At 43.1% G+C, this 24,527-nt stretch overlaps 1 protein-coding gene across 2 annotated transcripts in view; it reads left to right on the top strand.

Moving 5' to 3' along the window:
* Window positions 1-24,527, top strand: part of GALNT18 (polypeptide N-acetylgalactosaminyltransferase 18) — a 512,560-nt gene that overhangs the window by 331,125 nt on the left and 156,908 nt on the right. For both annotated transcript variants that reach the window (XM_050955082.1, XM_050955081.1), the window contains one exon: window positions 6,580-6,675. In XM_050955082.1, coding sequence (XP_050811039.1) covers window positions 6,580-6,675 — 96 coding nt within the window. The remainder of the gene's footprint in view (window positions 1-6,579; window positions 6,676-24,527) is intronic.

Genomic DNA, 24,527 nt, shown 5'->3' with positions numbered 1-24,527 from the left:
CCACAGTTGAAATCCGAGTTTGATTATGCTAGGCCAGCGTACTAAAACATTGTAAGAAACAGTACCTGCTCCAAACAGTACCTGCCTCCAACCTAAATGGAGAAAACAGACAACAAATAGTAGGGAAAATGAGCACAGAGAGGTAAAGTGATTTGCCCATGGGCACAAAGCAGGTTAGTGACGTAACCAGAAACAGAACCCCTATCCTGTGCCTCATCCATTAGCCTGCACTGCCTTCTGTGAATGAAAGTAATCTCTTTGCACTCAGGTCTCACTTCAGAAGCCTAAGTAGGATATTTCACCAATAAGTGCAGATCATCAATGCAAGATATGGAGGAAGATACCCCGGTTTGAAAACTGGGTTCTGAGTTCTGCAGTTTGCCAGTGTGGGTCTGTGGAGATCTAGTAGGATCCAGGGTTGCAAGGTGTCTGTTTTTCGACAGGAACGCCTGGTCAAAAAGGGACGCTGGCAGCTCCGGTCAGCACTGCTGACCGGGATGTTAAAAGTCCGGTTGGTGTTGCATCAGGGCTAAGGCAGGCTAGTCCCTACCTGTCCTGGCACCGTGCTGCACCCTGGAAGCAGCCAGCAGGTCCAGCTCCTAGGTGGAGGAGGGGTGCGGGGCACAGAGCTCCACATGCTGCCCCCGCCCTGAGCACAGGCTGCGCACTTCCATTGGCTGGGAGCTGGTGGGGTGGTGCCTGCAGGTGAGCACAGTGTGCAGAGCCTCCTGCCCCTCTACCCCGCTGCAGGAGCTGGACCTGCGCCGCTGACCGGGACCTACCTGAGGTAAGCCCCTGCCCCAAACCCCTCATCCCTGGCCTCACCTTAGAGCTCACACCCCACTCCCACACCCCAACCCCCTACCTAGATCTGCCGCCCCCGCCCACACTCTGAATCCCTCAGCCCAGCCTGGAGCCCCCTCCTGCACTCTAAACCCCTCATCCCCAGCCTCACCCCAGAGCCCACATTCCCAGTCCTGGAGCCCTCTGTGATAGATCCAGGCCAACTGGGAACAGCAGAGTAGTAGAAGGGAGATATACTGGCCACTGGATAAGCAGTTTTCTGTTCCCTGAGTGATCAGAGCAGGGGCTGCTCCAGGCTAATGAGAACACCTGACTCCAATTAACCTGCTAAGAGTCAGGTGAGGCAGTTAAGCACCTGACTCTAATTAAGGCTCCTCTGATGCTATAGAAGAGCTCACTCCAGTCAGGCCAGAGAGAGCCAGGGAGCCAGAGGAGAGGAAATATGTGCAAGGAACTGGGAGCAAGAGGCATGAGAAGCGGAGAGCGACTAAGCATACTGCTGGAGGACTGAGAAGTACAAGCGTTACCAGACATCAGGAGGAAGGTCCGGTGGTGAGGACAAAGAAAGTGTTGCAAGGAGGACATGGGGAAGTAGCCCAGGGAGTTATAGCTGTCACGCAACTGTACCAGGAAGTACTCTAGACTGTGGCTTCTACCAGAAGGGAAGGTGTCTGGGCTGTTTCCCAACCCACAGGGTGAATCTGTGAGGTGAGCAAATCTGCCAATAAGCGCAGGACCCACCAAGGTAGAGGAGGAACTTTGTCACACCTCCCACATCCCAACCCCCTGCCTCAACCTGTAGCCTCCTCCCACACTCTGAATCCCTTGACCCCATTCCTGGCCGCACCTCCAGCCAGAGCCCTCACCCCCTCCTGCACCCCAACTCCCTGCCTGGAGCCAGGGCCGGCACCAGCTCAGCAAACAGCTGCTTGGGGCTGCCACAGGGAAGGGGCGGCACGTCTGGCTATTCGGCGGCAATTTGGCGGCAGGTCCCTCAGTCCCTCTCAGAGCGAAGGACCTGCCGCCGAATTGCCACTGAAGACTGAAGCGGCAGTGTAGAGCTGCAGATTGTGATCGTGGCTTTTTTTTTTTCCTGCTTGGGGCGGCAAAAACCCTGGAGCCGGCCCTGCCCAGAGCCCCCTCCCGCATCTTGAACTCCTCATTTCTTCCCCCAGTTAGAGCCCTCACCCCCTCCTTCACCCCCCCTAGCCCAGTGAAAGTGAGTGAGGGTGGGAGAGAGCGAGCCACTGAGGAGGGGGGTGTAATAAGTGGGATGAGCCTCGGGGAAGCGGTGGGGCTAGGGTGTTCAGTTTTGTGCAATTAGAAAGCTGACAACCCTAGTAGGATCCTGTAGTTCAGCACACATTTTAGCAAGTGGAATGGCTCTGTACTTGAAAGGTATTTTATAATTATTTGACTGCTTTGGATGGTCAATTGAAATTATAGTGCTGGCTTTTCATGCAAGTCAAATAGAGAATAACCCATCCAAAAAGTAATAAGGCAAAGTTCTTTTAAAAGTAATAAGGATTGTAGAAAACTGTTAATGGCAAGGCCAAATTGAGGCCTCGATGTGAGGAGATTGACTTCACTGGAATTGTGCTCAGTTACACTAGAACTGAATTTGGCCCAGATTCTTTTAAGGATAGATTAGGCTTCCTAGTAAATGGACGCATATTTCTCCTGCCGGGCATAGAAGCCTGGAGTATTTTTGATCACAGATATAAATAGTAAATGAGTGAAAAAGAAAAAACACAGGTGGAATAACTGAGTTACTTGACACATCCTTCTTGGACTAATTCAACATTGATTTGACAGGCGCAGATGAAAAGCACAGAACAGGCCTCTTAAGATTTTGAATCTCCTGAGCCTGTCTCAGCATCCACAGAAGGATGCTGGCAATACCAAATAAGCTTGGTATACAGCAAGAGTGAGTGTTCATACATCACACTGTTACGTGATGCAGAACCAAAGAGCCCAATATGTAAGTCCTCAGGACACCTCTGGTCAATAGGTACATATTATGAGTATGCCACAACAAGGGACATGATACAATCTATTGACTGCAGCATGTCAGTACATTAATGGCCTCATAATTTAGCTGGAAACTGTGGTATGAAGTCTTATTCCACTAACTGAAAAATGCCTGAAAATAATGAACCACATGGCAAAGCATCTCTAGAGTTACAGAGACTTGCAAGAGACATTGCATTAGGAAATAAAAACACACTGTCACCTGATCTTCATAGAGGGAGTGGTATTTGGTTCCCTCGTCTGTTCTTCCTTCATTTCTTCTTTTCCGCTTGTTTGCTAAGCTTGTAATGAAGGAAAAAGTGCCAAGGAAATGCAAATCAGCTGCTAATTCAGATTTTAAATATTAAAGTGTTTACCTGCTTGGATCACTGCTCTGCATTTGTCAAAGATACCAGATTTTCTTTGGGTTTTTTTTTTTTTGGAGCGGGGTAGGGGAGGGGGAATGTTGTCAGTAATGAAAAAAATTAACAAAAATGCTGCATTATTACAAAAGGAAATCAGAATCAATACCTTTTTTCATTATTTGATCAGCTGGAGACTCAGAGGTTGCCAGGCTCCACTTAAGATTGTAAATTAGGCTGTGTGCGCACTTGAAAACTAAGCAGTGTATGATAGAACTGGATTAAGTGCAATTGGTCAGGTGTACACGCTAACCATATGAAGTCTTGTGCTTTTGCTCTGCATCCATACTAGTGGTATTCTAAATCATCTCATTTGAAATAGCCTCTGAGTACCTATCCCAGAGCTCACAGAAGCAGTGGATTCTGAGAGATTTCAAAAGGCCACCAGTGCACTTTGGGACAGTAGTGTGTAGACTCATTGAACTGGTACGGAAAGAGTGAAGTAAGTTGAGAAGATGGCAGAGGTTTATTCATTTAAACAGTGTAAGAAACATAACAAGAATAGTCAAGTATCAGAGGGGTAGCCATGTTAGTCTGGATCTGTAAAAGCAGCAAAGAATCCTGTGGCACCTTATAGACTAACAGACGTTTCGGAGCATGAGCTTTTGTGAGTGAATACCCACTTCGTCGGATGCATGTAGTGGAAATTTCCAGGGGCAGGTATATATATGCATGCAAGAAGCAAGCTGGAGATAATGAGGTTAGTTCAATCAGGGAGGATGAGGCCCTATTCTAGCAGTTGAGGTGTGAAAACCAAGGGAGGCAGAAACTGGTTTTGTAGTTGGCAAGCCATTCACAGTCTTTGTTTAATCCTGAGCTGATGGTGTCAAATTTGCAGATGAACTGAAGCTCAGCAGTTTCTTTTTGAAGTCTGGTCCTGAAGTTTTTTTGCTGCAGTATGGCCACCTAAAGATCTGCTATTGTATAGCCAGGGAGGTTGAAGTGTTCTCCTACAGGTTTTTATATATTGCCATTCCTAATATCTGATTTGTGTCCATTTATCCTTTTCCGTAGAGACGGTCTAGTTTGGCCGATGTACATAGCAGAGAGGCATTTCTGGATATGATGACGTATATTACATTGGTGGACGTGCAGGTGAATGAACCGGTGATGGTGTGGCTGATCTGGTTAGATCCTGTGATGGTGTTGCTGGTGTAGATATGTGGGCAGAGTTGGCATCGAGGTTTGTTGCATGGATTGGTTCCTGAGCTAGAATTACTATGGTGCAGTGTGCAGTTGCTGGTGAGAATATGTTTCAGGTTGGCAGGTTGTCTGTGAGCGAGGACTGGCCTGCCACCCAAGGCCTGTGAAAGTGTGGGATCATTGTCCAGGATGGGTTGTAGATCCCTGATGATGCATTGAAGGGGTTTTAGCTGGGGACTGCCAGTGGAGTCCTGTTGGTTTCTTTCTTGGGTTTGTCTTGCAGTAGGAGGCTTCTGGGTACACATCTGGCTTTGTTGATCTGTTTCCGTATTTCCTCGTGCGGGTATTGTAGTTTTGAGAATGCTTAGTGGAGATTTTGTAGGTGTTGGTCTCTGAGGGATTAGAGCAGATGCAGTTGTACCTCAGTGCTTGGCTGTAGACAATGGATCATGTGATGTACCCGGGATGGAAGCTGGAGGCATGAAGGTAGGCATAGCGGTCGGTAGGTTTTCAGTATAGGGTGGTATTAATGTGACCATCACTTATTTGCACCGTGGTGTCTAGGACACAAGATTAGTGATGATCTTGAATTGAGAGAGGAAGGTATAAGTAACAGTAGTGACAGTGGAATAAAATGGCAGCAGTATGTCATTAATGTCAATAATAATGAAAGGAAGAATGGGTTTATGGTTAAGGCACTCAGGAAATCTGAATGTAATTTTCAGCTCAGCCACAGACGATCTGTGTGACCCTGGGCAAGTCACTCATCTCTCTGTGCTACAGTTTTCTATCTGTAACATGTGGCTAATATTTCCTTTCTCCCACACTTACTGTATCTCTGTAAACTCTTCAGGACACAGACTATCTCATCATGTATATGTGCATGTGCATTGACTAGCACAATGGGGCTCTGAGCTCAGTTGAGCTCATTGCTGAAATGTTAATAATAATGATGTCTTGAGCTGTCCCTATTGCGGTGCAATTCTGCATCACACTAGCATTGGGCAATATGCCCAATTCAACCCAATGTGTCAACAGAACAACAGCAGCAAAGGATTAGGTTTATTGTGGTTAAGTAATTTAGATGAATTTATAGCCCATTGATATAATAGAAACTGAGTAAGAAGTTCAGGATGTAATCTACAAACAACAAGAGAATACAGCATATAAATGTACAATTGTACAATTAAACATGAAATCTAAAGGACACTGCACCATGGAAAGGTCACATGAATTGTCATTGTCCTTCCCAGGTTCTGATGACATTACAAAGCATTTTGCTTTTTTTTCTATGTCTCAGAGGTTACCAATTCCCTGCTGTCAATATCTCTTTTTGGCATATCGTCCACCGACATCTTAACATATACTCTGTCAACCTGATCCTATAACCCAGGGGTAGGCAACCTATGGCATGTGTGCCGAAGGTGGCACGCGAGTTGATTTTCAGTGGTACTCACACTGCCCAGGTCCTGGCCACTGGTCCGGGGGGCTCTGCATTTTAATTTAATTTTGAATGAAGCTTCTTAAACATTTTAAAAACCTTATTTACTTTACATGCAACATAGTTTAATTATATTATAAACTTAGAGAAAGAGACCTTCTAAAAACGTTAAAATGTATTACTGGCATGCGAAGCTTTAAATTAGAGTGAATAACTGAAGCCTCGGGACACCACTTCTGAAAGGTTGCCAACCCCTGGTAAAACCACTGTGTACGCAGAAACATCTGTGACTTCAGTGGGAATTCCATGTGTTGACTGGCTGTCGGATTGGACTCTAAATGGAAAACACAGAGACTGACATTTCCAGAAAGGCTCAGTATTCATAGACTTTCAGAAAAGCAATGAGAGTTGTTGAGTGCTGACCGCTTTTGAAAATCTGTCCTTAAGTAGGTGCTAAAATGGTGAGCTATTTGGAAAAATCTGGTGACACTTGTGAATGCCTTTTGAAAATGTGGTCCTTAGAGGGCTAAATTCTGCCCTGGTTCATGCCATGTGTTAAAGTTAATAGGGTTCTACTATGTTTAAGGCAGGGAAGAATTTGATTCAGCTGTTTTCTCTTAACGTCACACAGACAAGTGTCTTTATTATGAATGTTTCCTTCTCTCGAGTAAATATGATTTTCTTGCAAATAAATGGAAATGATTGAATATAGTCTGTTCTAACACATATTTTGTTTCCTTTTCTCTGTGTCTATTCTAGCTGCAGAATTCCCTGAAAAGTGATTTGTGCCTTGATCAGGGGCCAGACACAGAAAATATTCCAATCATGTATATCTGCCATGGAATGACACCACAGGTTAGTATGACTAATGATCTCATATATCGCTGCTGCTTTTAGTAGGCTGTGTAGGAGGAACCATATTGTAACCGTCAATGTTTTTTCCTGCTACAGTACATCCTTAGGCTGTTTTATTAGAGATTTTATAGAAAATTGGAACATTACTTGTGCCATAATGTCGAGAATCACTTGTGTATTAATTAGTGCTTTGACAAGGAAGCTTATTTATTCATTTTGGAAGACTATAAGCAACAAGAGGCATGAATTAGTGCTACATTTACCAGGAATTGTTGGCAGAAACTTTTGTTATTGATCTCTTTTAACTGTGTCTCTGATAGGAATGCAACAGTAAGCTCTAAAGAAGGTATTGTGTATTTAGAGCAAAATTTTCTCTTTTGGGCTGCTGTATTTACTGTCGTTCCGGGAATTAGAAAGGTACAACACCCTACTTCAAACTGCATTACAGACATGTACAAAAATAAATTAATACCCGCAAAAGCCCTTCATTCCAGGCCCTTTTTACATTCCCTAATACATGTTCAGAATGGGTCAAAGACTCAAATTATCAAAGCCCTTGCATTGACTTAAACAGTTGGATTTTATAACTGACAAACAAGAGTTTGAGCATATAGCCTCTTCTTGAGTGACTAACAATCTGGACACATGTGAAAGCATTCTCATGCAACTACCGAAACTACCACCTGCGTGGTCCAGAACTTGCCCGTCAGAGGCAGACAGTGCAAAGTAGTTGACATTGGAAGATCACTTGAACAAAAATTGATAGAAGGAAAAGGGTCATATTTTGATTGCACGTTGTAGAGTAAAATACCCCTGCATTTTAGAATTCATGAGGGTGATTGAAAGCATTTACTCCCTCCCTTTCCTAGTGCGTAGTAATAATCAGTAGAAAATTTTGCTCTGATTGTTCTTTTTATGCAAGCATTGTACAAAAGGACCTTGATACTCTTCATTTATATAAATGTGTGGGATGTGGTGCTGTTCATGGAACCATCAATTACTTGATTTGATTACACGGCAAAGGAGGATCATAACACTAGCTAGCTAAGACACAAACAAGTGCACACCGAAAAGGTAACATTGACTTTCCATCTATGGGTAACTTACTCAGTTAGAAACTTAAACCTGATGAAATTGTTGGTGTTGGTTATATAATACTTTGCAAAGTGATGTGTTCTGCATTTTCAGCTGTGCACTGATTTCCTTTACTGAGAGCTTTTAATATTGATCAGTAGAGGGATCATGCTTGAGTAAATTATGAATGAAGAAGAGAAAAATATCGGAGAGTCCCACTTATCACGTGCACCCACTGCATAGACTGTGGCTTATTTTTCACATAAGTACACTGATAACTAGTGTTTTGCCTCAGGAGCTTTTTAAGCTGGTCCTCATTGATGGCTAAGTAACTACCTACCTTCAGTGTAAATCACAAATTTGCTGGAGTCATTATTCTTCACCTTCTGGGAAGGTGCCATAATTCTCTTCTGGCATATCATCTGTGATAACAGTCTACATACACTGTTGTAAATTAAAATGGGAAATTTTAATTATAGTTAAGAGGCAAAAAAAAAAAAAGCCCTCTTAATTAGCACCGTTCAGCATTCACTGTACAGTGAACTGTTTTTGAATGTCAAAGTTCTGCATAAATGAGATACTGGTAACAAAAATATGGGGATGGGGGAGAGAGAAAGAGGAACCCTCTTGATGGGAGCATGCTTCTTTCATAATTACAGTGTTAACTGCATCTCCTCACCCATTGACATGATTTCAGGATCTTTTAAAGCTATGACGCTGACTCTGCCTGGGATTAGAAAATGAGTGAGATGTCTTTTTAAAGAGGAACTTGCTGTTTCCCCATTAAAGGATGTGTACTTGACCCAATTGTGTGCCACTACTGTAGCATAAAGGACCCATAAATGTGACTGAATAGACATCTGGAAGATTTCTTCTGTGTAGAGGGAATCCCCATATTTGCATAGACCCAAGCCTCTTCCCAGCAACTGGCACAGAGGGAGTGGTTGGTTCAAGATCCCTTTGCATAGTCTGGCAGCTCACGCCTGTGGCCATGGACCTAACACTTAGTGTTAACTTTGTTGAAAAAGAAAAAAATAGTTGGAAAGCAGTCATACTGTTTAGTGACGAATACTGGCCCAGTCCTGAACCCCCTACTCATGTGAGCAGTCCCAGTGAGACTAATCAGTGGGACTCGTAGCAGGAGTCAGAACTACTGGTGTGAGTAGGAATTGCAGTGTGAGGCCTTGTGCTAGAAAAATCCCATACTCTTTGTGTCTGAGGTCTCTTCATTTCTTAGGCTATGTCTACACCACCAGCATGGGTAGCAGCAACAGAAGCATGGCTTGGGCCTAGTGAATACTCAGTGCCACTAAGCCATGACTCTGCTGCCACTGCCTATGCTACTGCAGCTACCCTGCTGTTTATATTCATGTAAGCTTGATGAGAGCTAACACAGGTATGCATACACAACCGGGGGAATCGCACCCCTAGCTCGTAGGGTAGACACAGCTGGAGAGGCGTTTTGGCTCTTCCAAGACCATTCTAGTATTATGGAGAGGAGGTAATGTGCAGGAAATTGTGTGATTTAAACAATGTTCTACCCTGGCACGTAATGCAATTTTTACAACTTCCTTATTCTTTCTCTCGCTTAGGCCTGGTCTACACTGGGGTTGGGGATTGACCTAAGATACACAACTTCAGCTGCGAGAATAGCATAGCTGAAGTTGACGTATCTTAGTTCGATTTATCTCGCGTCCTCACGGCGCGAGGTCGATTGCCGTGGCTCCCCCATCGACTTTGCTTCTGCCTCTCACCAAGCTGGAGTTCAGCAGTTGACGAGAGAGCTATCGGGGATCGATTTATCGCATCTACACTACGTGCAATAAATCGATCCCTGGTAGATTGATCGCTACCCACCAATCCGGCTGGAAGTGTAGATGTACCCTTAGAAATTGGTTTCTTCCTTCTTCAACTGGTGTAAAGTGCTCACTGGAGATGAACCTTTCATTTTCCTTATCAGATCCTATGCTTTTTAAAGTGCACAGATATGCTAAGTAGAGAGCATCTTATAGCTGATTACCACAAGGCCTGTGCACATATCCTACCAGGAGAAGAGTCACAGTAAATAAATAAATAAAATGTGCATATGCACGATCCAGAAAAATCATTATAGGGTAATAGCATAAGATGCACTGGACCAAGAGAAGAAGAATTCAGGGCTTGTCATGCATTTCGGTACTTTGGTTTTCACACAGCATTCATATATTTGATAGATTTAATTGCAAATAAGCTGAGGTGGAATGCATTTTAAATAAAGGATGTGTTTTGTGGACTTAAATAAAACCCTTAGAAATATGTGTGAGGATGAATTCATATGATCCTAAAAAAACAAGTTAAAAATGGAAAAGGCCCATTACGTCATTAGCCCATCTGCTTGACAATTCAGGGTTTTTCCCTAAGCTACTAGTATTTGTTCCTAATACTTTCTCCATTCTAGTTTTAAACATTCCAAGCCAAAGAGCTTCCTCTGTTTCCCTCGGGGGACTATTCTACAGCCTAACACATCTCACTGTCACGAAGTTTTCCCTGATATGCAGCTTAAATTTTCCTTTCTTCTCATTCCTTCTAGCTATATCCTCTTTTTCTGTCATGAATAATTTCTTGCTCTGTGCTAACCCCTTTCAAATAATTGAAGACTCTGATCTAGTCCCCCTTTTACTCATCACTTAGTCATGCTATTTGGCATCAGCTCTTGAAATTGCATAGCTGTGGAATGTGTAAATGTCTACTCTTCTCTTTTAGCATGATTCACACACATGGGATGATTGAACCCTTTGAAAAGGGAATAGTGAAGTTAAAATATAAGAGTTCATAGCACTGTTTTGTGGTCAGTGGCAAGTATGTCAGACATCCCTTTGTAACTAAAAATGCTTTCAAAAGTGCCAAAGAACTGCCCTGAAACCGCATAATGGAATAGCCAGAGATTGTCTCACTGCACAAAACAACAGCTGTTTTTAAGAGGCATTAGAATTAATAATGAGTGAGCCTAAAATGTTTGAGGCTAACCAAACTTTCATCGACTCCCGTCACATGATTGCTGTACAACTAATAAAGAATTAATATGTATTGAGAATACAAGAATCTCAAAGTACTTCAGTGAATGAATGAATATGCCTGTGTGTATATTATTGTCACCATTATACAGATAGGAAAACTGAAGCACAATTTTTCTGTGAGGAAGTGGTGGAATGGTGAATAGAATCCAGAGAATCTTGACTCTTAGTCTCCTGTTCCGTCCACTAACAAGAACTACCTACCTATGAAGGACTTATCTTCCCATCTGGTATTAAATAATGCATCACTTTTCTCTACATGGTGAGGCCAACATGACTATCTCCATGCAATTTCCACTACGTGTGACCCAGATTTTCTTGTCTTCTATTATTCAACCTTTGCAACTGGCCAATTGTCATTTGTCCCAGCTTCTTGCTATCTCCATCCCATCATGACTCCTAGTCTTTTCTTCTTGTCTGTATTTTCAGCTTAGTATTTTGAGGCCAAATTTTCTGTTGTTGTAAATTGCCATAACTCCATTAAGTTCAACAGAGCTGCACAAATTTACAGCAGCAGAGAATTTGGCTTGTAATTGTTTTTTAAAATCGAAATAATGGAGAAAAGGAGAAAAAATGCACACCTGCATATACAGACCAGGATATGGTACAATGAAAAGGGGGGGGGGGAGAATTGGCTTTTTACCTACGTATATTATTTGAATGCACATTTAAAGTTGTCATAAACTTTGTGAGTGGGTGTGGGAGTTGGTGTGTACTTTACACAACACAAAATAGTAACCTCTTATTCTTTTCAATCAATGTAATTATTCATTGGACTCCGGATGAAAATGCTCCATTCTGTTATGTTTGGAGACATAAATCCTACCTAATTTGTTCTTCCTAACAATGGAACATATCCAGAGGCAAAGAGCCTTTTTTCAGCTTTGTAAAATAATGGTGTGGATATTATCTAAGTATCTATAAATATTTATGTTCCCGCCAGTTTGCTCCTTTGAATATTAATATAGGCATAGTCCTAGTTGGATTCCTCCAACTCTACATTCATTTTTTCTACACCAGGGGGCTTCATAAGTTCCCAGAATGCAGGATGAAGTAAAGGCACCAACATGCAGCAGAGAGGTGATTGGATGCAGCAATGCATCTTGAATGGAAGGAGGACTTAGAAGCCAGAGATGAGGGAGACTGAGGCAAGGAGGAATGAGAGAAAAATGACCAGTCAAACAGAAGAGCAAAAGATGCTAGTTTGGGGTCACACTACATTTTAAAACCCATAGGCGAGAGTTTGAGGTTGGGTCTACAGAGTTGGGCTCACAGGGCTTGTGCTTTGGCTCCAAAAGCAGCAGTGTAAAACATTGCAGCTCAGACTGGAGTTCAGGCCCTAAAGTCCAGGGAGGACGGTAGGCTTCAGAGCCCAAGCTCCAGCCCCAGTTGCAATATCTACCCAGCTGTTTTTTAGCATCATAGCCCGACTCTGTAGGCCTGAGCTCTGAGACACCCTACAGTGGGTTTAAAATAGAGTCTAGATACACATTGAAGTGCCAGATCCTCAGCTGGGGTAAATTGGTGTAGCTCTATTCTAGCCCAAAGAGTTTGAGAGAGAAGAAGTAGAACTAACTTGATCACTTCACTGCTCCTTGATCTTGTCTATGCTACACCATGACAGGGTGTCAGGATTGGATGGATGTCACTTCCAGAGAGAGGAGTAAACAAGGAATAGAAATAAAAAAGAAAAATAGTGATTGAAAATCCTCAGCAATCAGGGGATGGTTTCTACATAGTCTCCGCCCTCCACTTCCACCCCGTGAGAACAGGAAGGGCTGAGAAGGATTTTACACATCTTGATTACATTCACAGTTAGCCCGTCATTGGGCTTTTCAATATTAATGTGTTAGAAGTTAATTTAAAATAAAACAATGGTCATTATGCAGGAATTGTGTGTCTACGCTGAGGTGTTCTGGAAGGCATTCTGCCCGGAACTTGTGCTGACTACATTACAGCTGGTCAAACAATGAAAATGATTTCATTCACAATTTTGTAGAAGTTTTAGATTTTTCTATGAAAAATGAAAATTTTCATTTTGTTTCAAATTTCATTTCGTTTTTTTGAAAAATGAAAATTTGAGTTAAAAATGCAGTGAACATTTTCATTTTGTTTCCTTCAGAATTTTTTTAAATAAAAAAATCAAAAGCTTCACTGAAATCTTATCTGCTTTCATTAAACATTGTGATGAAAAATATTTTGGGTCTATATATTTTAAACTGCTCTAATCTAAGTCACTTCCAAGTCATCAAGAATAAAGCGCTTACCGCCATTGCACCCACTGCCACCTCTGTATGTAACTTGTTCCTGCCAGCAGTATTACACAACCCAGGAGAAAGGTCTGCTCTAAGTGAACTAGCTTAGGCTCTTAAAGAAAGGTCTGGGTTTGGTTCCATTTGGAGGAAAGACTGCAGTTTTAAGACCATGCTTCTTCATAAGAATCAATAAGCTGACCCACTTGATAGAATTAGAGATTGGCCCTAGCAGCAATACTCAGATCCCAATTTTAAACTTGTGGGCTTTTCACATCCAGGATTTTGGTTTGACTTAGAGATAGGCCCAGTAGAAAAATTGGGATCTAGATCTTATGTTCTGATTATGCTCTTCTTTCTACCTCAATCCCCCGTGGAATGATTGGATGTGGTGCTTTTTCTGGGCTCGTCTCTAAAACACTCAGATCCTTTCGAGAGTCATGGTATCATCTAGCGAGTGCAGCAAATTGCCAACCAAGCAATTCAGGGATAATCATTTGTAACTGTTTTCTTAATGAGGTTAGGGGAACAATACAGGAACAATTAATTATGAATCTGTTCATTTTCTTTTCCAAGTGTAACTTCTAGAATGGCTATTGCCAAGCTCTTTTTGGATACTGTTGAAAATATTCTCATCTCTGTAAATTGTCACTTCCAAGCAGTAAATCCTTAAGTAGCTCATCCTCTCCAGGTACTGTTTTGGAACATGCTACTTTCCAATCATCAGCCCGTTTCATCTCTGTCTTCAGTTAGTGTTGATTTTGGAGATCTATCTTCATTACTCTTGTCAGTACAGGGACTGACCGTGTGTGGAAGTGAATCCCTAGTCTTGGCATCAAGAATAACATCACTAGTGTACCTGAGCATGTAGCATCTGTTTCTATCGTTTCTAATCCTGTTCTGTATCCATCATTAGTCCTGGGAAGTTACCCATTTTGGATAAAGCAGGTATTCCAGGCCTCTTTGGTGTCTATGTGCCCAAGAGCCTGGGAGGGACCATTTTTAATAGGTGACCACATACATATCATTCTATCAGTGCGCTCTCTAGTGATGAGCAGCCTAGACTCCCCCAGCCACTGAAACAGCTGCTTTCCCACTAAATTGCTAAGTCATAGTGGAAGTCACATTCCTCTTTTTGCTTCAGAACAGCTGAGAGGCTAAGCAAGGATAGCCTAGCTCCTCTTCTCTCTCCTCTGGCTCTTTTGTTCATAGCCCAAGTGGACAGAGTATGAAAACTGATGGGAAAAAGGGGAACTGCCTGTGGTTGGGGGAGATGGAGTGGGAAAGAAAAATGAAAGCTGAGAAGGAGGAAAGAGATAAAAAGAGGGGGAAATGAGGAAAAAAACAAAAATCAGAACAGAAGTGCCATCTGTGCCTTTTAATTGTTCTAGCATGCGAGAGTGATGGTACAGTGATTCAATTAAAGCCTGATCTTATTCCCATGTAAATGAATGACAAAACCATACTTCAATAGCACAGGGTCAGGCCCTAAAAGAAAAGTTCCTTTGCAGTGAAAGGCCGGGTTGTGTATGTAAAGCATAGTTCTTTTTTGTAGTCTCAGTAAACACATGCTCCTGGCCTGGTTGCACTAACTTTCTTTCTCTGTAAACCTCCTGAGACTGAGTGCCTGCTCAGTGTTTCCATGACCTTGCCCATGTTCTCATCTTTCCAAGGAAGACTAATTACAGTATTTTATGTGCATGAGAGCATGCCACTGAATGCTAATTGGAAGAGACTTTTTGGTAAGGTACGGAATACCATATTACTAGCATTACTAGCACTAGTTTTATTAAAGTGAGTGTCCCCTGAAAAGTGCTTGAGATTTTTTGGGGGGGAAGTTATTATGGGGGTTCCATGTTTTCTGTCTTCAATAACTTCCAGCTCATTTTTGTGTCAATGTGTAATCAACTATCCCAGGAAACTCACCTGGTGATCTGAGTCACCAGGGCTGTTAGTCACCTTGTTACCACTTGCTTCTAGTGCAAAGCTGGTGTTAGCTCCTGAACACACAAGCCTGTCCGCCACTCAAGCACTCTCCTTTAGGGTACACCACCACTGTCTCTGCCTTGCTGGTTGAGAACAGATGCACCCAAGCCTCTGCGTCCTTTTAAAATATCCTCTAGTGGTATCCAGCCTATGATCACTGGATACCCACAGAAATCCTAGATCCTCTGTTTCCAAAGGAACCGCTTAAAACAGTTCCCCAGTTTTACCTTAGACTTCTTGTCTGGAAGAGATTGTCTCAAGATTTGCTACTGTTGAGTGACCTGTTTTTAACATCAGAGCTAGAGAACATATTTTTTTAGTATAGATACCTGACTCCTCACACATATTCTTCACTTACAATGGTCATGGTGACCCAGTGTGACACAGGTTTTCATTAGAGAGCTTGGTGAACTCCTGTAGTCTTGTATACCCCAGTGCCCTCTGCCAGTTGGCATCCAGAGGTTCTTGAGTCACATAATGTAAAAGAATTAGGGATTGAGGAGGTTAATTTGAAGACTGGTGGAGATGAGGGTTGGATATGGCCAGCAGACTCCTTATTACTAGTAAAGAAGCACAAGCAGGAAAGAGCAGTTTGCCTTTTAAATCCCTGGGTGAGTTTACAGGACTGGTGGTTAGAAAATACAGGCTAGCTCCTCATCTGGTGTAAATCAGCATTCAGGTTAGTGGAGTGAAGCTATGCCAACAAGTGGAGCTATGCCAATTTACACCATATGAGGATCAGGTCCAACATGTTTAATTTTGCAAACTGAGTAAAGTTGGCGGAATACAGCAAAGATAGTGTTTGCAAACACTCACTTAAATCACAAAGAGCTGATTGGTTGGATCACGTTTATTCCCCTTTTAATTTGCTATTCATGGAAATTCAGGCAAAAACTGTGCTTGAGGAATGGTTGCGCTTCAGGCATATACTTGTATTTATGTGTGAACAAAAATATTTATCTGTGAACAAGAATGTTCACCATTCAAAAATTGTCATCCAACTAAAAATAGAAATACCATGTGACTATATGATCAGTCACACATACAAATGACGAGTGATGACTGGTGCAAGTAAACAGTTTGTAAACAACTGTAGAGGTTGAAAGTTGTTCACATAAAGTGTTCATCAAACAATTATGTAAAGCAATAAGTAGACAAAAATTGAAATCCTTAGCCAACAGACTGGCAAACAGAGGAGTGCTGCGTTTGTCAGATCATTTATTTTCAATGAATAATTCAGGCACTCTAAAACAGCAAATTTGATCTGAGGTTATTGAGAGACAATAAACATAGAACCCCCACAATGGTATTTTCATGAAACCTTACTTTTAATAGGGTTATTCTGTGATTAAATATTTGCGTTAAATATCTGATTCTAATGAATTCACATTGTCTAACTATCTTCTGGGCAAAAGCACTGGGAAGTATTGTCATGGACATTGGCATGATGAGTGGTGGAGAAGAATCATGTTTACTAGGAAGCAAACAGAGATGATAACCTCAGCAAAGGCAGCTTTTCTTTCTATGTGCAGTGCTTAAACTGAGAAGTATTGCATACCAGTTTACATGGATTGAGAGGCCCATTTTGTACATTACTAATACATGAATTGTAATTATGTCCTTCGTTTCAGTTCTGACCTTTCATAGTACCTTTCAGTTAGTATCAAAACGTGGAAATATTAAGCTAAGCTGAACACACAACTCATTCTCACTGGGATTCTTTCCTTTGCTGCCCACAGAATGCCAGGGTATTGCGTCAGGGCAAGTTTTAGAGGCAGAGAATTACTAATATTTAAGAAAAGCCTATAACTTTGATTGTTTAGATCCATGGCTGACTTATAGGAGAACATGCATTTCTTTCTCCTCTATCTGAAAAACTACTGAGTGCCTGTAAATTTCATTAGCACAAGGGTAATAAAGAGCACCTTGTGGGAAACAACACTGATACATATTTTTAGAAATCATGAAGTCTCTTGTAGCTCAGAAATATGACCAAGTTCCTAACACAATACTCGGCTTCAGGACAAAACCTGTAAGCATTACAAACCTACATCATGTGAGGAATTTTCCTAACAGAGGGCCTGCTTTTGCTACCTCTGAAGTTAACACTTGTTTTGCCACTGATTTCAGTGGGAGTAAAACCAGATTGAAGATCATATGAAAACCTGCAGATCTGTATTAAAGACTAACCTTCAAATGGTCAGTATTGAAGTATCAGCTCCCCATAGATGAGACATGCCCAGTAAAGCTTCTCACAGAGAATTTTCTAAGGAATTATATAAGGCACAACACTGGATTCATAGCTGTCAGTCACCTGTGAACTAAGAGCTGATGTTTATGAAAGGCATTGACTGTTTTTAGGAAAATGATAAACATTTTAGTCACTTGCATATGAGACTGATTGGTCACGCATAGACCCTGCGCAATATCCTTTCTCTTGAGCATGATGTTACACATTATTTTGAAAAAATAAGCACAGCCCAACTTTTTAATTGTGAGAATTCTTCCCAAAATAATATTCAGAAGACAGAGCAACTTTATAACAACTGTCAGTGCTACATCGCTGTGAAATGATTTTCCGATTGTAGATTGAAAGTGTGTGTGACTGGCTCCATGCTCTTAAGAGATATCAAAATCTAGAGTGACTAAAAAATGAACCAGTCTCTGTTCCAAAGAACGTATGGTCTCAAGGCACAGTAAGTACTAAAACATTACAATACAGAGAAAGCAAAGGGTACTGCATGGCCATTATAGCTGGAATGCTTCATGTAACAAAAAGGATTTCAGCAATTCCTTACAGAGGACAGGAAGAGTGTTTGGTACAGGCATTGACTGGGAGGCTGCTCCAAGTGCATGTAAGTTCCTTGATGCAAGGACTGGTTCTTACTATGGTTTTTTTTTATGGTGCCTAACAAAATGGGCAATAATATTAATAACAACAACAATAGATATGATGCCAAATCCTCAGCTGGTGAAAATCAGCTTAGCTCCGTGGACTTCAAAGGACTAATGCCGATTTACACCAGCTAAGGATCCAGTCCCTAGATTCTGGAGTAGACAAAGAACACTGATAGGAGAGAAGCATGAGCCAAGTATAGGGAGCAGGTGGGTGTACATTGTAGGCAGAAATGAATTTTAAATCACTGTAGGCTCTGCACTGTGGCTGAGAAGCTGGAAAAAAGAAAAGGTAAAATCTCTGCAAAAGCTCTTACTGAATGGAGCCTTAAAATAGCAAGTAGCTAAAACAATATGATTAATTCATTATGCCATCAGATTTTGGTATCTTATTATGATCCCCTATATCATTTCTTAATTATCCAATGTGAGGGCGGGCACGCAGTTTCGTAATTGTGGTTAGTTTAAATAGTTTCTCTTTTACTGTGACTTTGAGTTCTTTGTTTATATATTCATTTTACTTGAGCAAATTGGAGGGCATATCTGGGTAACTTTTTGATTCATTATAATAAATATATAACAAATGAAAGAAAGGGGAAGTTGATTGTAATGAATATAAATCTGAAGTTAGGAATTGTGGAAAATTGATAAGGAAAGCAGAGAAACACAAGAAGAAATCTATGGCTTGCTGAGTTAAGGAGGAGGAGATTTTAAAATGTATTAGGAACAAAAAGAATCCTTACAATGGTACTGGACCATTACTAGATGGAAATAGTAAAATTATCACTAGTAATGCAGAAAAGGCAGAAGCTCAATCAATATTTATATTCTGCATTTGTGAGTAAAACAGATGTTATTGTTTCAGGATGTGGTGATGAAAACACTCTTTCCATTCCACTGGTATCTCTGGAAGATGTTAAGCTACTAAAGTTAGATATTTTAAAATCAGCATGGCTGGATAACTTGCATCCAAGAGTTTTAAAAGAACTGGCTGAGGAGCTAGCTGGACTGTTAATGTTTATTTTTCTAAAAGATATGCTCTAGGAATTATTTTTGGGGAAGTTCTTTGGTCTGTGTTACGCAGTAGGTAAGACTAGCATCTAGATAATATATTCAGATGTAAAGACTTCTCACCTAGACCTTGTAGTGGATCAACATGGAAAAGACTGCAATAATCATGTGTTTGATCTCTCATAGTACGTTACTTCGCTGCAGCATTTTTTGAAGCGGTTTTCTTCTTTAAACTTGATTTTATAACAAAAACAGATTGAGCTTTGTGCTGAAGTCCATACTGTAACTCAGGAAAAGACCTCAGTGACAAGATGAGGACTGCAAGATTATTGATCCTGCTGTGGTTTCATCTGATCAGAAATTCTGGGGCCAAGTGAGCTCTGTCTGGAATCTCTTCCCAAGGGATTGTCTGGATTCAAGACATTTAATGTTGTTGTTTATTGCCACTGGTTCTCAAAGAAATATACCCAGCATGAGGTTCTGGATGTGTCTCTGATGGGTGTGTCCAGGGCCGCCCAGAGGATTCAGGGGGCCTGGGGCAAAGCAATTTCAGGGGCCCCTTCCGTAAAAAAAAAAAAGTTGCAATACTATAGAATACTATATTCTCATGGGGGCCCCTGTGGGGCCCGGGGCAAATTGCCCCACTTGCCCCTCCCCCCCAGATGGCCCTGGGAAAAATAAACATTTAAAAACCTTCCGCATCTTGGCACAAGCCCAGTTTTGAGAGAACTTCTTTTCAAGTCACCTTTACAAGATATCACTGGTTCTCAGGATCAGTTAGTGCTAAAAGGCCCTAAAGCTCCTTAAAAGGATTGGACAAATATTTTCCATCAAAACTTTTTTTGGATCTAAAACTAGGGGGTTTTAAAAAGCAGAAAAAATCACGGACAATGTCTGCTTTCCTTCAAAACGGGTTGTGTTGGGTTTTTTTTAAATGAAAAGCTGAAATTAGTCTGCCAAAACCTGAACATGGTTTGGGGTTTCAGAAGTATGTGGCCAAATATTTGCTGCTTTCTCTGTTTGACTGCTTAAAGAAGCAATGACAAAAATTCTGCTTAAAAAAAATCCAAAACTTTTGAACCACCTGAGCTTGTGACCAACACCTGAGCCCATCCAGTCAGAGATTTTTCCAGGTTTCTGATACTCTGCTGGCTTCCTTGACTCATATCTGTCTCCATAACTTTGGCTTCATTTAGGTTAGAACATTAGAATGTAAGAATGGCCATACTGGGTCAGATCAGAGGTCCATCCAGCCCAGTATCCTGCCAAGTTCCGCAGAGGGAGTGAACCTAACAGGTAATGATCAAGTGATCTCTCTCCTGCCATCCATCTCCACCCTCTGACAAACCGAGGCTAGGGACACCATTCCTTACCCATCCTGGCTAATAGCCATTAATGGACTTAACCTCCATGAATTTATCTGTTTCCTAGAGACTGGCTCCATGGGGTCCCTCACAAACTGGAGATGGTTACTGTGGGTTTGCCTTTAGTATAACTTATGTACATACTCCACGAACTGGGCATTTGAGCTTGTTCCAGAATCTGGGATGAGCCTATGTTGTGAAAACTGAAATGCTCAAAATAGCAAATGCATGTGAATGGACACAGGGTGCTAAAATTAAATTAACCCAGGGGTTCTCAAACTGGTGGTTGGGACCCCTCGGGGTCACGAGGTTATTACTGGGGGTCGCAAGCTGTCAGCCTCCACCTCAAACCCACTTTGCCTCCAGCATTTATAATAGTGTTAAATATATAAAAAAGTGTTTTTAATTTATAAGGGGGGGGGTCGCACTCAGAGGTTTGCTATGTGAAAGGGGTCACCAGTACAGAAGTTTGAGAACCACTGAATTAACCCCTCTGGAGCCTTGGGGAATGCGGGGGGGGGGTCTCCCTTAGTAGGGTTGGGAAGGAGATAGGTTGTGTAGAATATTGCTCTTCTCATGTGACCCCTCCCACATGGCTCTCTTGGCTCTATCACTGTTAATCTAAAGTGGCTAATTTTAAATGAAGCTACTCTCCCCTGACATGAATCTCCCTATGGCACTGAAATTAAATATAGACTATAATTTGGCATTTGAAAATTGAAAGGGATGGTAGCCCTAAGGGAAAATGTAACAGCTTGGCTCTTTGTGTCAAAAGCTGTCTGCAAGCCTCAAACTGCTGAATGAGCTTTAGGGTAGGGAGGGTTGCGCCTTGCCAAACAGCATGGCCCTTCCCCCTATCTGACCCCCACACACTTCCTGCCCCCTGACTGCCTCCCTCAGAATCCCCGGCCCATCCTCTTTGTCCCCTGAGAACCCCCCCAGCCACCACCCTGGGACCCCACCCCCATGAACTGCCCCCGGTCCCTGTCCCTGACTGCCCCGACCCCTATCCACCCCTCCCGCCGAGTCCTGACAGACCCCCGGAATGCCCATAATTCAATCCCCCATTCCCTGTCCCCTGACCGCCACCCCAAACCTCTGCCTCCTCCCTGTCCCCTGACTGTCCCTGGGACTCCCTGCCCCTTATCCAGCCCCCCCAGCCCCCTTACCATGCCGCTTACCCCCGCCTCTCCCGGAGCCTCAGCGTGCTGCATCCAGGAGCGGCCCTGGACAGTGCTGCAGCGGCATGGCTCCAGCTGGACCTGAGCTCCCGCCACTTGGCTGCAGCTCACAGCCCCGCCCTCTTATCACATGGCTCTGAGCGGGAGGAGCTCAGGCCCCGCCCAAGCCACACCATTGCAGCGCTGTCCAGGGCCGCTCCTGGATGCGGCGCGCTGGGGGATGGTAAAAGGCGGAGGTGAGGGGGAGCCTCTGACACTCTTGTGGGGGCCCCTGTGGGGCCTGGGGCAAGTGAGGCAATTCCCCCCCCCTTTGGGCGGCCCTGGGTGTGTCCATTTCACCTGAACCCCGGTGTGATGTTACACCCCATATTCTTCATAGAAATATAGTTATGATATTAATGTGACATAACTAAGATATACTTTATGCAAGGTGGCTCATGTAAGATATCATTGGGAAGGTTCTGATTTACTGAATGTGATTCTCCAATTTGTATGCATGTATCATTTCTGTATCTGAAGTTAGTAATATTGACTCTGTAACAATTGCAACAGTGTGTGTTCTTGGGGAAACACCAACCAGACAGTAAGCAATCAACCTTAATGGGCCATTAAAAAAAGACAATGAGTCTTTGAAGATGTGGATCTCCCATCTGCCTGGAGTTCCTTCCTGTGGACATTATAAATGAACCTGGTTTCATAGTTGCTTTGACACTGCAAGATCAGGTGATAAGATCACCTGATACAAAATACCACCCTGGACACTGTTGCTGCTTTCCCTCCATAGGGGGATGAGGATCAAACAAAGGTTTCCCGCCTTAGGTAAATCCTTTTTAAGGAGGGGTTAATCTTGATTCTCCTCCATTACTTACCCAAGAAGAAAGATGGCTGAAAGTACCTGAGGGGAAAGGCGGGGTGAGTCCAGACTGAGACTGAGATCCAGTCTATAAGAAGAAATAAGTGGAACTCTAAGCCACAGAAACTCAGCAACTTGTCTAAAACAACATTTAAGGCAAGAAATTATTCTTGAAACCAGTCTCTTTAAGATTTTAAGCTTAGTATGTGAGTTTTGTTTTATTGGCTTAGTAATCCGCTTTGTTCTGTTTGCTGTCCCTTATCACTTAAAATCTGCCTTTTATAGTTAATACATTTGTTTTGTTTGTTATTAAACCCAGTTTGTGCAATTTCTAATGAGGGGGGGAAGAAGTTGTGCATATCTCTTTTCACATTGAGGGAGAGGGTAAATTTTTATGAGCTTGCACTGTGTAGATCTTTCTATACAGCACAAGACAATATACCTTTGGGTCTGCACTCCAAGGGAGGTGGGCACCTGAGTACTGGGGTAAGTCCCTTTAAGATGAATTTTCCCAGAACTGATCTCAGTGTCTGTGTCTTTCTACAGCGGGGTGTGGCCCTGCCTGTGTTTGTGCTAGAGGAGGTTAAAGAGCCTGGCTCAGCAAGACAGGATCAAAGAGGCCCAGGCTGGTGGAACAGGCAGGCTCAGTGGTACATCAGGTGGCACCTTAAAGGGGGGAAACCCGTCACACCCAGTGCTCACCTTTCAGAATGCAAGGTGCCAAATCACATCAGCCTTGTTTGGGCAATTTGTCCCTCAAAGTAGGTCAGTGCTGCTCCTTGCTCAGCCGCAGGAGTTGATGGGGAATGACATGAAGCACATCTCTCGGGGGGCTGCATGTGCTTCCTCTGGTGTTTGTGTTGGATCTGTCCTTTTGGACCAAGGTTTTGTAGCTTCATAGGCAAAGGTGGGCAAACTATGGCTCACGGGACCATCCTGCCTGGCCCCATAGCTCCTGGCCAGGGAGGCTAGCCCCCAGCCCCTTCTATGCTGTTTCCCCTCCCCCGCAGCCTCAGCTCACTGCGCCACCGAGACAATGCTCTGGGTGGCAGGGCTGCAAGCTCTTGCCAGGCAGTGCAGCTGCAGAGCGGCTGCCTGTCCTGGTACTCTGGGTAGCACAGCTGTAGTACCACCAGCACCAGTGCTCCTGGCAGCGTGGTAAGGGGGAGGTAGCAGGGGGGTTAGAGGGCAGGGGAGTTTCGGTTTGTTAGTAAGGGTGTGGACAGGGTTTGGGTTGGTGAGAGGGCGAGGAATGGGGGTTGAATGGGGGCAGGGGTCACGGGGCAGTCAGGAAGGAGAGAGGGGTTGATGGGGTGGCGAGGGGCAGTCAGGGGCAGAGGTTCTGAGGACGGTCAGATAGAAAGGGAGGTTGGATGGGGCAGTGGGGGGCAGTAAGGGGCGGGCGGTCTGGTGGCAGCCAGGGGACTGGGAGGGGTGGATGGGGCAGGGGTCCCGGGGGCCATCAGGAAATAGGGGGGATTGGATGAGGCAAGAATCCTGGGGGTAGGGGGGCCGTCAGCAGGCGAGAATTGGGGGTGAGGTCAGATAGGGGGCGTGAGCTGGGCCAGGCCTGGCTGTTTGGAGAGGCACAGCCTCCACTAACTGGCCTTCCAGACAATTTCAGAAACCCATGTGGCCAGAAATAATATCCATTATCCACAGCGTATAGATTGACATGGGAGTGAGAGGGGTTTTGAATGGAACTTGGGACTTCGTAGTAGCAGGACTAAGTGCTATCTTGGCTCTTCAGTTTGTTTTAGGAACTGTATCAAACATGGGATTTAGACATTATTAATTCACAGTGTAAAGGGACTTCAACTCAAAAAAGCATAAACAAAGAATCCTTCTCCTAGCTTCTGACATATTAGAGCAGGTCCTTTTCTCTGTTTTGCACTGAGAACATAAGCCATAAAACTATATTATTCTGGATCAGAGGAATTCTAGTTTTGAAATAATTGAATGGAAACTATTGTTTGTTTTCTGTGATTGAAAATATGCGGTGGTGTGATGTTATGCATGCCCGTGACAGCAGAAGAACTGATCATTTTGAACTGAAACTCAGTTACTAGTGAGATAAAATAGTTGAAAAACAGTAATTTCTTCTTACAGCAGGACATTGATTTTCTCATTTGGGGATGTACAATATTTATGTATTATTTCAACAGACTCCAATTTGCTTCCTT

The sequence above is a fragment of the Gopherus flavomarginatus genome, chromosome 5 (genome assembly GCF_025201925.1).
Source record: "Gopherus flavomarginatus isolate rGopFla2 chromosome 5, rGopFla2.mat.asm, whole genome shotgun sequence".
Classification (NCBI taxonomy): domain Eukaryota; kingdom Metazoa; phylum Chordata; order Testudines; family Testudinidae; genus Gopherus; species Gopherus flavomarginatus.
Note: the sequence above shows the minus strand (reverse complement) of the source record. Positions and strands in the feature narration are given on the sequence as shown.